The following is a 13,784-nucleotide window of genomic DNA, read 5'->3' on the forward strand; positions in this document are numbered from 1 at the left end:
TCAGGATCAGTAATGTAATGTATGTACACAGTGACTGCACCAGCAGAATAGTGAGTGCAGCTCTGAGGTATAATACAGGATGTAACTCAGGATCAGTAATGTAATGTGTGTACACAGTGACTGCACCAGCAGAATAGTGAGTGCAGCTCTGGGGTATAATACAGGATGTAACTCAGGATCAGTAATGTAATGTATGTACACAGTGACTGCACCAGCAGAATAGTGAGTGCAGCTCTGAGGTATAATACAGGATGTAACTCAGGATCAGTAATGTAATGTGTGTACACAGTGACTGCACCAGCAGAATAGTGAGTGCAGCTCTGGGGTATAATACAGGATGTAACTCAGGATCAGTAATGTAATGTATGTACACAGTGACTGCACCAGCAGAATAGTGAGTGCAGCTCTGGGGTATAATACAGGATGTAACTCAGGATCAGTAATGTAATGTATGTACACAGTGACTGCACCAGCAGAATAGTGAGTGCAGCTCTGGGGCATAATACAGGATGTAACTCAGGATCAGTAATGTAATGTAGGTACACAGTGACTGCACCAGGAGAATAGTGAGCGCAGCTCTGGAGTATAATGCAGGATGTAACTCAGGATCAGTAATGTATGTACACAGTGACTGCACCAGGAGAATAGTGAGTGCAGCTCTGGAGTATAATACAGGATGTAACTCAGGATCAGTAATGTAATGTTTGTACACAGTGACTGCACCAGCAGAATAGTGAGTGCAGCTCTGGAGTATAATGCAGGATGTAACTCAGGATCAGTAATGTAATGTATGTACACAGTAACTCCACCAGCAGAATAGTGAGTGCAGCTCTGGAGTATAATACAGGATGTAACTCAGGATCAGTAATGTAATCTATGTACACAGTGACTGCACCAGCAGAATAGTGAGTGCAGCTCTGGAGTATAATACAGGATGTAACTCAGGATCAGTAACGTAATGTATGTACACAGTGACTGCACCAGCAGAATAGTGAGTGCAGCTCTGGAGTATAATGCAGGATGTAAATCAGGATCAGTAATGTATGTACACAGTGACTGCACCAGCAGAATAGTGAGTGCAGCTCTGGGGTATAACACAGGATGTAAGTCAGGATCAGTAATGTAATGTATGTACACAGTGACTGCACCAGCAGATTAGTGAGTGCAGCTCTGGAGTATAATATAGGATGTAACTAAGGATCAGTAATGTAATGTATGTACACAGTGACTGCACCAGCAGAATAGTGAGTGCAGCTCTGGGGTATAATACAGGATGTAACTCAGGATCAGTAATGTAATGTATGTACACAGTGACTGCACCAGCAGAATAGTGAGTGCAGCTCTGGGGCATAATACAGGATGTAACTCAGGATCAGTAATGTAATGTATGTACACAGTGACTGCACCAGCAGAATAGTGAGTGCAGCTCTGGGGTATAATACAGGATGTAACTCAGGATCAGTAATGTATGTACACAGTGACTGCACCAGCAGAATAGTGAGTGCAGCTATGGGGTATAATACAGGATATTACTCAGGATCAGTAATGTAATGTATGTACACAGTGACTGCACCAGCAGAATAGTGAGTGCAGCTCTGGGTCATAATACAGGATGTGAACATAAGGATGAATGACCTCGGGGAGATCAAAACATCCAACACCGCGGAGACACCATCACGTGTTTCTCAACACAGTGATCCAGAACACTGCCCCCATCCCTTATGGAAAATATGCAAATGCATGTAGAAAAGCTGTGGAGACACCATCACGTGTTTCTCAACGCAAGCAATGAATAGCCAGGTCTTTCACCGGGAAGGAACAACCACGGGAAGGGCAGCATCCAATAAAGGAAAACCACCTATGCCAAAACATGGTATCCATCCACAGACAGCTGTTTCGGGGTATAATACAGGATGTAACTCAGGATCAGTAATGTAATGTATGTACGCAGTGACTGCACCAGCAGAATAGTGAGTGCAGCTCTGGAGTATAATACAGGATGTAACTCAGGATCAGTAATGTAATGTATGTACACAGTGACTGCACCAGCAGAATAGTGAGTGCAGCTCTGGGGTATAATACAGGATGTAACTCAGGATTAGTAATGTAATGTATATACACAGTGACTGCACCAGCAGAATAGTGAGTGCAGCTCTGGAGTATAATGCAGGATGTAACTCAGGATCAGTAATGTAATGTATGTACACAGTAACTCCACCAGCAGAATAGTGAGTGCAGCTCTGGAGTATAATACAGGATGTAACTCAGGATCAGTAATGTATGTACACAGTGACTGCACCAGCAGAATAGTGAGTGCAGCTCTGGAGTATAATACAGGATGTAACTCAGGATCAGTAATGTAATGTATGTACACAGTGACTGCACCAGCAGAATAGTGAGTGCAGCTCTGGGGTATAACACAGGATGTAACTCAGGATCAGTAATGTAATGTATGTACACAGTGACTGCACCAGCAGAATAGTGAGTGCAGCTCTGGAGTATAATATAGGATGTAACTAAGGATCAGTAATGTAATGTATGTACACAGTGACTGCACCAGCAGAATAGTGAGTGCAGCTCTGGGGTATAATGCAGGATGTAACTCAGGATCAGTAATGTATGTACACAGTGACGGCACCAGCAGAATAGTGAGTGCAGCTCTGGGGTATAATACAGGATGTAACTCAGGATCAGTAATGTAATGTATGTACACAGTGACTGCACCAGCAGAATATTGAGTGCAGCTCTGGGGTATAATACAAGATGTTACTCAGGATCAGTAATGTATGTACACAGTGACTGCACCAGCAGAATAGTGAGTGCAGCTCTGGAGTATTATACAGGATGTAACTCAGGATCAGTAATGTATGTACACAGTGACTGCACCAGCAGAATAGTGAGCGTAGCTCTGGGGTATAATACAGGATGTAACTCAGGATCAGTAATGTATGTACACAGTGACGGCACCAGCAGAATAGTGAGTGCAGCTCTGGGGTATAACACAGGATGTAACTCAGGATCAGTAATGTAATGTATGTACACAGTGACTGCACCAGCAGAATAGTGAGTGCAGCTCTGGAGTATAATATAGGATGTAACTAAGGATCAGTAATGTAATGTATGTACACAGTGACTGCACCAGCAGAATAGTGAGTGCAGCTCTGGAGTATAATGCAGGATGTAACTCAGGATCAGTAATGTATGTACACAGTGACGGCACCAGCAGAATAGTGAGTGCAGCTCTGGGGTATTATACAGGATGTAACTCAGGATCAGTAATGTAATGTATGTACACAGTGACTGCACCAGCAGAATAGTGAGTGCAGCTCTGAGGTATAACACAGGATGTAACTCAGGATCAGTAATGTAATGTATGTACACAGTGACTGCACCAGCAGAATAGTGAGCGTAGCTCTGGGGTATAATACAGGATGTAATTCTGGTTGATCATTGCAAGATGCAAATATGGATAAAATTAATTGACTTGTTGCAAATGTACTACAATCCTGGTTGCTGACCGTTTTTCTTAGTAAGTACTTACTGAGATTCTCCGTCTTTTAAATCAGTTACCAAGTATGTAGTAGCGAAGGATCCGCTACCCAGCTTCTGGTGTACAGTATATCGCTTCATTATGTGACATCCAGGAGAAAATCCACTTTGCCACATTGTTGCCCTTTCTTTGTCTATAGTTAAATCCATCTGTGAAATACAACACAAGAACACTAAGTGCGGCCGAAAACACTGACAAACTATACACACCACAGAACGATTAATTAGCAATTACAGTACAGTTGGTCTGTGTAAATTGGCTAGAGGAAAACATGTAACCAATCGGTGCTTGTTTAACGGCCATTACTGGCGAGTATAAATCCACCCAAACTCTCCTCTCTGTATAGGGAAGAAGGATGGAGCTTGATCAATAGAATGTACATAGTACATATTAATGAGCTATCCTTAGGTCATTAATATCAGATCAGTGGGGGGTCCAACACCTGGCACCCCACCTATCAGCATTTTGCATCTCCCTACGATATGAGTAGAACCGGAATGTCGCAGCTGCGTACGCTCCGTAGTGGCCGTTCTCAGGTGCTGCTATCCACTTCAGCAATTAAACAATGTATAACACTGCATGACTTTCCTGCTTTTTAGAAGCACTCACATTGGAGTTTAGACAGTGAAGATCTTTTTTTTTTTCTTTTTCCAGTCTTCCATATTCCCAGTGTGACAAATAAAAGGAGACTTAAGTAATTCTTTAATTCTGCGGGAAGTCTCACACACCTGCTCTATGCCGCTCTTCACTTTCAGGGGGAGATACCGTTATTAATTGCACATAGAGATCCCAGCTGGGCCCCCCGAGTCTGAGGGCGACCATGTGGCTCTATCGGGCTCTTTATGAGACTGTCACTCTGCGAGACAGCTTTTATCAAAGACTAAACATGCGCCAGATAAAGTCTGACTGCGGATCCGTGGGGAGAAAAGCAGGGAATATCATGGTCCTGGTGTTACTGGTAGGCTGTGAATGAATAGAGGGGCATCTTTTTTTATTTTTTGCATCCACATAGCCATAGGAGGGTTTGTTTTTTTTGTGTGTTTTTTTTTTGTTTTTTTTAAGATGAGTTGTACTTTTGACACAATCCATTTTATCTTGTGATTTACTGGAAAGTTCAAGTGCGTCATAATAGCAAAACAAAATATAAAAAAAAAGCGCAATTCTGCAATTTTTTTTTTTTAAATTTACAGTAAAAATTACAACAGGTGAGTACGATTCCGAAGATACCAAACATGTATAGCTTAGTGTTTGTTTTATATAAGCGTTGAAAAAAATTCTGAAATTTATAAAAAAATTAATAAATAAATTAAATAAATAAATAAACAAAATAAAAAATTATTTGTCTCGCTATTTTTCGAGAGCTCTTACATTTTAAATTTTGGGGATATGGAGCTGTCTCAAGGCTTGTTTTTTAGGCCCAGAGACAATGTTTTTATTGATAAGATTTTGGGCTAGTTTTGATACTTATTACATTTTTTTATTGTTGTGGCTGACAAAAATAATTAATTGTGACGTTTTTATTTTTTTTCCTCATTATTCCATTTACTAATTGCAATAATTTATATCTTGGTAGATTGGACTTTTATGGACATAACAATACCAAATATGTGTGTTTTATTTTGTAATTTTTAATGTGGGAAAAGGGTGCGATTTGAACTTTTATATATATTTTTTTTCATATTTTTCAAAACTTTTTCTTTTTCAATTTTCACTGTATTTGTTAGTCCCCTTAGGGAACTTGAAGCTGCGATCATGTGATCACTTGTGCAATATACAGCAATGTTGTATTTGGCAAAAATCAAAAGCTGGCTTTCACAAGGGTACCGACACAACAGGCACACAGCATTGTGCCTCAACATTGAAATTGTAATACCAAGAAGGAAAAGTCATGGGATTATGGATATCACAGGATGGGTAGACATGTTAGTGATTTGGAAATAATGGTAACAAAATGTTCAAAGTATCTCAATTTAATCAGGATGGAGTATGAGCGCCACGTGCAGAAATCTCCACATATACACTCCCCGACTGCTATCAATGAGGTTATTAATGGTCGTCTGAGGAATGTTCTCCCCACTGAGTGCTCTTGGACAAATCATCAAGATCCTCTGCTGGCAGCTTCCTTTGCAATTAGCGACCAATGATGTCCCAATGTGTTCTATAGTCTTCATTCCAGTTGAACTAACATTGATTTGGTTGTGAAACCAGTGGTGTCACCATTTCTCCAAAGAATCCTGAGAGTCGTTTTTCAACACGAGAACGCCAGGCTACATGTAGATGTTGCTACTGTGAGCAGCCTGCGTGACCTAAAGATGCTAGCATGGGCTACAGCGTCTGCCATCCAGACATTGTTGTTCAGCGATAGCAAAGGAGCTGCCAGCATCGGATCTTGATGATTTGTCCAAAATGGATTCAATGTGGCAGACCCTTCCTGAGACGACCATTAATAACCTCATTGATAGCAGCCGGAGAATTCTGCACATGGCGCTCATACTTCATATTGGACAAATGTTTTGAAAACTTTGCTGCTATTTTGTCATCATTCACATATGAATCCATCCTGCGATTTCTTTAATTCCACCACTTTTCATTCTTGGTGTTGCAATCTCAATATTGAGCAGTGTATATTACAGTATTAAATGCATTATATAAGCAATCACTCACCTGTCACTGCAGAGCATGTGGTATACACCCGAAGCAGGTGACTGCAGCAGACATTACTGGCAGGTAGGGAAGAGTCCATATATTGCTACAAAAGGGGTGGAGAATTGATAAAAAAATGCCTTTACCAAGCAAGAAACCAACTAAAAGAATAACAATGCTAACAATTCAGCAGGAGGAGACAGTATAGCCCGGCACATGGCCAATAATCAGGAGCAAACAACGTCTGCTGTGATCTCTTACATGCGCATCAGGGTTCACCACCCCGGTACATCATATTACGCCCCAGGTGAGCGCTGGCTTGGTCACAGTCGTCCCTGGATACTGGTGGTAACAGATATATATTTTATTACTTCCTCCAAGTGACCAAGCAATTTCACTTTACCATGACAAAGGACATTGATCATTTTCATTATTAGTTTGTTGTACGTCCGGAGATGTATTGTAGGATGCATTGCATTTGCAACATAATTTTTTTTTTTTTCTCTTCCTTTGTTGATACTCCTGGAAAATTAAACGTTTATAGTGAGTTACAAAGGTATGAAAAAGACACAGAACCATCAATTCAACCTTATTTGTGTCAATTGTCCAAAATATACAGGTTAAATAAAACATAATAATATCAATTCCTTTTGCCATTAGACTAATCTGCTAGTGCTACCTCCTGGGGTATAGCATATAATACTGTTACTACTGTAACTATAGTGAATCCTTCCCTATATGGCACGCATCTAGACTAATCTGCTAATGCTACCTCCTGGGGTAGAGCATTTCATACTGTTACTACTGTAACTGTATAGGATCCTTCCCTATATAGCAAGGCTCTAGACTAATCTGCTAATGCTACCTCCTGGGGTAGAGCATGTAATACTGTTATTACTCTGTTATTACTCTAACTGTAGAGAATCCTTCCCTATATGGCACGCATCTAGAATAATCTGCTAATGTTACCTCCTGGGGTAGAGCATTTCATACTGTTATTACTGTAACTGTAGAGAATCCTTTCCTATATGGCAAGCATCTAGACTAATCTGCTAATACTGCCTCCTGGGGTACAGCATGTAATACTGCATGTAATACTGTTATTACTCTAACTGTAGAGAATCCTTTCCTATATGGCACACATCTAGACTAATCTGCTAATACTGCCTCCTAGGGTAGAGCATTTCATACTGTTACTACTGTAATTGTAGAGAAATCCATCCCTATATGGCAAGGCTCTAGACTAATCTGCTAATGCTACCTCCTGGGGTAGAGCATGTAATACTGTTACTACTGTAACTGTAGAGAATCCTTCCCTATATAGCACGCATCTAGACTAATCTGCTAATACTGCCTCCTGAGGTAGAGCATGTAATACTGTTACTACTGTAACTGCAGAGAATCCTTCCCTATATTGCTGTCTATGAATATTTGGTAAGCTTTTGATGCAGCAACATTTCTGCACTCATTAGCTAAATTAGGTCCCTTGCGTTCTTTCATTGCGTTTAAGGGTGTGTTTTATTTGGCGGTCACGTAATCATATGTCTGCTATTTGCACATTAGTGATCGGGTGCCGATTTGTCACATCCATCTTCTCAAAAGTTCATTTCTAATGAAGGAAGTCGATTAGAGGACGTCTATATGCAAATCGCAAGCATGGGCCAAGTGACCATCCGCACGCACTAGAAACACTGGGAAATCATGGCCAACGGCGCACTGTCAAGATTCCAGTCACATGATGACTGTAGACCTGTGTCCCAAGCCTGGACAACACCTTTAACTGTCTGCCATTGATGAAGGAATTCATTCCAAAACGCGCGTCGGGGTGTGCACTGTGCTTGGACTGGCGGACTTTAAGGTACAGGCCCCCTTTTCATTGCTCCTGCGCTACTCGTTTTTGCACAGAAGCACTTTATTCATAATTTCACTTTTGTTGTATTACCACCACTTTTTTGCAATCACTATTGTGCTCTTGTTTATGCACCACTTCTGGGCTACTTTTTGGGCACATGACCCCTTTTTTTTTTTTTTTACATACCATTAGTGCATTTACCTGATTACTCAGCATGAGAAGCAGCATGGGGTGAGTTTCAACGCAATTAGGATTAGTCTTCTCCACACCTGTGCTTCGATTTTGTCATGCGAGAGAATCGGATCACATAACATGACACTCAGATCAAACTGACAAGAGTTTAAGCCAAGTGTCATTAGCATAATCGGCTCAATTTTCTCACATGCGAGAATCAATGGCAGTCTAGCAGTGTGTAATATACACACTGTAAGGATTCAGCGGTGCTATTCCGTTCTATAGGTTACACAGGTCAACAAAAAAAAATAAAATTTCTGGTGTCCAAAATATTTTAATGAATTTAGGGTATTTTTGGGGTGCTGATTCTGAATATGTCATCAGTTTTGCCAGATTGGCTCAAGTTTTTGAGATTTTTGGTATCTTATTTATAGCACTTGTTGGTAAATGCGACGCATCATCTCATTAATTTCTTTGGATTAGTACTTGAACTGAGCAGTTCTCAATATAGTTTTGTGTTAATTAGTGTTCTAAAAGTTTGTTCATAGCTTGATTTTTGCACTAACTTTATGTTGTTGTCTGTTTTCCAGTGAAAAGCATGAACTCATCAAGAAGAAGTTGTCTTAACGATCCAGACTCATTCTGTTACATTTGTGGTGAATACACACTGCCAAAACATAGAAGAAACATAACAGACTTCGTAAAAAAAGTGTATTTTGCCTATTTTGGGATTATGCTTGGGGACCAAGACAAGTTTTGGGCACCACACATAGTGTGCAAAGCATGTATCGAATTATTACGAAAATGGAGCAAAGGACAAAGAAAAAGCTTCAAATTTGGTGTTCCAATGGTGTGGAGAGAGCCAAAAAATCATCATGATGACTGTTATTTATGGTAAACACAGGTACAGGCACATCTTCACAATGAGGGACAGGCCTTCTTGCAGATTCTATGTTACTCCCATTTTCGTTTCTTATGCTTATTGAATCCTTGCACTTGCACTGCACAGAAATAACAGTCATCATGATGATTTTTTGGCTCTCTCCACACCATTGGAACACCAAATTTGAAGCTTTTTCTTTGTCCTTTGCTCCATTTTCGTAATAATTCGATACATGCTTTGCACACTATGTGTGGTGCCCAAAACTTGTCTTGGTCCCCAAGCATAACCTCAAAATAGGCAAAATACACTTTTTTTACGAAGTCTGTTATGTTTCTTCTATGTTTTGGCAGTGTGTATTCACCACAAATGTAACAGAATGAGTCTGGATCGTTAAGACAACTTCTTCTTGATGAGTTCATGCTTTTCACTGGAAAACAGACAACAACATAAAGTTAGTGCAAAAATCAAGCTATGAACAAACTTTTAGAACACTAATTAACACAAAACTATATTGAGAACTGCTCAGTTCAAGTACTAATCCAAAGAAATTAATGAGATGATGCGTCGTATTTACCAACAAGTGCTATAAATAAGATACCAAAAATGTCAAAAACTTGAGCCAATCTGGCAAAACTGATGACATATTCAGAATCAGCACCCCAAAAATACCCTAAATTCGATGAAATATCTTTGGCACCAAAAATGCTGTTGACCAGTGTTATCGAGTGACTGTAAGAATGCAAATACTGGCAGTCACAAGATGACGGCTGCAATAGTGTGAATCCTAACAGTGTGTAACAGTTGTGTAACTGGAAGCTTGTGGGCCCCTAACTATCATGGGTCTTTAATAATATTGATCGTCCAATATCGGCCAAAGGGACCATCTGGGCCCTGTTGTATCCAAGACTTGGATGCGTTTGATCAGGGTTGTGGACTGAAGAAGAGGCCGAGTTAAGACGAGGGTTAAGTGTGTTTTATATGTGTGTGATATGTTAATAGTTTTGCTCGATAAAAAGTTATGTTATATTTTATCCCTATGGCCGGTGTTGTACTTCTCCTGCAGGCTTCACCTGTATGGCCGTCCCTGGGAATGCAGGAGGTCTGCAGTTTGCATTACACTACATAGGACACTAGATGGTTGACATTGGGATTAGCTCACCAGTTGGGAGGAGTAGGAGCAGTTTTTATAGAAAATGTTTTCGGGGTTGCAGTCAGTGAAGTACTGTCAGTCTAGTCAGAGTCTAGGACTCATCAAGTGCAAGTCTGGGTGCAGTGGAGAGCGAGGCTCAACGGAGCAGAGTTAGCAGCTAAGAGCACGGGTTCGGTCACTATTAGTTTCCTAGAAGAATGAGGACAAAACTTTGGTCACGTCTGGACGCCGGGACAGTCTTCGACTTACAGTCCAGAAGAGGTATATAGAGTCATGTCTCCCTGATGAGGTCAGCTGGGTCACAGAGTGAGGTGAAGTTGGTGGATCTCAGGACAGGATGGGGACAAGGACTGATGGATCACAAAAACAAAGGATCATCACTTAATGAGAATGTGTCTTAATCTGTATGCTGCAGCATGTGTAAATGAATTGCACAGTAAAGTTGAACCTGTTAACCTGGACCCGAGGTCTTCTGTCTTGTTTGTGGCCAGAACCGGTCCCATAGACGGAGAGATGACGAGGGCTCCTGAAAAAATAGTAAGGACAGAGACAGACTGCCGTATTTGTCGTGCGAGAATCGCATCGTAAACCTCGTATTGACTGTCGGCTCTCCTGATCTGAGCTTGACAGCTGCATAGAAATACATCATACGGTCTTGCTCAGGTCAGGAGAGGTGCCAGGCCAGTCTGTCTCTGCCTTTAGAAACGTACTCCATCACACCACACACTCCACCCAGACACCCGTTTAGAAGAGGGGTTGCGGGGCAATCGGCACTCCGTTCCGGCCCACAGCAGACGTAAACATGCGTGCCCCGGCCCCGCTTCCCATCTGTAATCTCTGCACCCTTGTGTGTACATGACAAACTGTTAGGATTCAGCAAGCTGCACTGCTTGCCAAAAGTTTACCCTGAGGTGAAAAACCCCATTATTTAGAGCCCGTTGATATACAAAGGCAGTTTACAAATGAATCCAAAGTCTCCAGCATCTGGTATTAGCTGAGGAAATATTATACACTTTTCCCCAGTCACAATATACAGACACAATAAATAGGGCAGGGTTTGCAGTGTATACCTGGTACTAGGTTTCACTATTATTAGATGCCAGTTTGCACTTCCGTCTTTCATTTCTTGTGGGTAAAGTTTCCTGTTCTTTAGTTTTCAGATTCTTATGATGCCTGAATTAAGGTTTGTAGCGACACTGACCACACGATCGCTGGGCTCTAATATGCGATGTAGCTGAGCCACTTACAGCTCATACTGAGAACATAACTATAAAATAGTGAGGAAACGTTATCTATTTCCCTCTAGATCTGGTGTTCTATCAGATGACATCCTTCTCATGTGGTTACTGAAGCTTGTGGATCGTTTCACCATATCCTGCCCTTTGAGATATTATACAGAGGCCCTCCCTTTTCACGCAAGTAATACCTGATTGTCAAAGACGTAACTAAGGCTCATAGACTCTGGTGCAACATTTCTGCATGGCCCCCCATCTCCTCACTTTGACACCCACTTACAAACTGTCACGAGTGGGTCACGTCCTCCTGGGAGATCGAATATCACTACCTTTTGTGAATCATAGATCTTCCATTTAGCCTGTGTGTTTGGATCCCATATTAAATAGATTTGGTTTGTTTTGGTGCTGAAGAAGTTAACAACCTTTTCTATGCTGGTCAGAAACTAGTAGCTCCATTTTCAGCTGCTTCTGATCTGGTCATTGCCTCTCCCTATAAATTGTGGCCACATCCTCTCTGTCTTGCCAGTGATAGCTTTAATTCCTAGCTCTTTGGAGATGCTGTGCTGAATAGGAGTTCGTCGTCGTCGTTACTGGAGATTTGTCTTCCTCTGTTGAGGGCTAAAGCTAAGTGGCTGACGTGGAGTTGTAGTAGTGATCTTTAGTTTGCTGTAGCACATGTGTGTTTATCTCCTGGTCCATTTTCCCATTTGGTTGGTACATTCCTATCCTTCCCTATAAACTGTACCTTTGGTGAGTGTTTGTTGCTTTTTGTTATCCCTGTTTAGTTTTTGTGTTTTGTTTGCGTTATATTTCTGTTCCAAGCCTCATGGTGTGAGGGAGGGGACATATGAAGGTTTAACAGGAGCATAGTAAACTCAGAGACTCAGTCCTCTCTACCTTCCGGAGTACCCATGGGACAGGGATAGTTGGGGTCCCAGTTTCAGGGACAGTTTGAGGCCTCCCTTCCTTACCAAAGACTGTCATAGCATGACACAAACCAGTCCAGGTAGCCATGCTAACTAAGGTTGCCACCTAGCTCCTAGCTAGTAAACCACTAGCCCTTCTGGCATAACCATTGGGAGGCTTGTGCCAATCCCATTTTGTTTTTAAGCCTGCATAAGTGTCTGGATTTTGGCATAGCCAAATTATTTCCTATTTGGATAGGATATCCTTTATCATGCCAAGCCACAAAGTCCTAGGCACATTCGCAATGTCCAGTGTGGTGGAGTTGGTTCCCGGAGAACCACAAACCATCACATTTAACAGACGCCATTGCCCACACTGTTTGACTCATGGCCCAAGACTTAAGTCTGGATTTGGGCTTCTACTCAGTGGGAAGTCAGCCGGTATATTTGAATATACTGTACCTTAAATCAAAAGTGTCTATGGTGGGCACCTGACCATCAAACCTGAACCATGGATGACCTTGGATATCATTTTCTTTTACATTATGTGGGCAGCCATGGTGTGAGTAAGTCACTTACCTAAGGAAGAGATGGCACCACGATGGACTAGGAAAAAAAAAGCCACAGGAGGCAATGTGATGGTCTGGACATTGGTTTAGGGAACAGTGGGTCCTGGCATGACGTGGATGTGACATGTACCACCTACCTAAACATTGTAGAGACAAAGTGCCCCCATTCATGGCAGCAGTACTTAGTGGCAGTGGCTTCTTTCAAGAGGATAATGTGCCTGCAACGCCGCCAAGGAATTTTCCAAGAAACATGAGAGAGAATTCAAAGAGACAACTCATCTATAAAGTCCCCGATCTCAATCTGATCGACCAGATTGATCTGATCTGTGGGAAAGACCAGCACAATCTATGGAGGCCACATCGAGCAATGCCTTAGAGGATCTTCTGCTAACCTCTTGGTGTCAGATCTCACAGGACATCTCCAGTGGTCTTGTGAAGCCCATGCTTCGATGGGTCACTGCCGGTTTATCAGAACGAGTGAGTATCGGCTCCTAGTGTTGAAGAAATGAACAATTTGTGATCCACGATCCCAAATATAATCCTTTTTTTGGTAAAGTAGAAGCTGAATCCTGCTCATGATGTCATGGGGATGGGTGATGGCGCTAGCCTGAAAGCGAGGGGTATGTAATACGTTCAACCAGGGCGCCAAATATTGTCCCTAACCGGGTCAAAAATGGTCATTGGCTTTACATTAATGAATCCATTCACATTATTATACTGTACATAAGATTTTTAGGAGGATAAAAAATATGAAAATGTTAAAACAAACAAGTGACAAATATCAGTCATTACACAGTCATTGCAAAGATGAATACTGAGCACA

At 41.6% G+C, this 13,784-nt stretch overlaps 1 protein-coding gene across 1 annotated transcript in view; it reads right to left on the minus strand.

Moving 5' to 3' along the window:
- The window catches only part of LOC143807172 (serine/threonine-protein kinase Nek11-like), a 344,541-nt gene extending 338,212 nt beyond the window's left edge, over positions 1-6,329 (minus strand). Inside the window, exons 1-2 of the mRNA XM_077288448.1 lie at positions 6,215-6,329; positions 3,542-3,699 (exon numbers count right to left, since the gene is read on the minus strand). Of these exons, the coding sequence (XP_077144563.1) occupies positions 3,542-3,699 (158 nt within the window). The 5' untranslated portion in view covers positions 6,215-6,329. The remainder of the gene's footprint in view (positions 1-3,541; positions 3,700-6,214) is intronic.
- Positions 6,330-13,784: the final 7,455 nt, after the last annotated feature.

The sequence above is a fragment of the Ranitomeya variabilis genome, chromosome 2 (assembly GCF_051348905.1).
Source record: "Ranitomeya variabilis isolate aRanVar5 chromosome 2, aRanVar5.hap1, whole genome shotgun sequence".
Classification (NCBI taxonomy): domain Eukaryota; kingdom Metazoa; phylum Chordata; class Amphibia; order Anura; family Dendrobatidae; genus Ranitomeya; species Ranitomeya variabilis.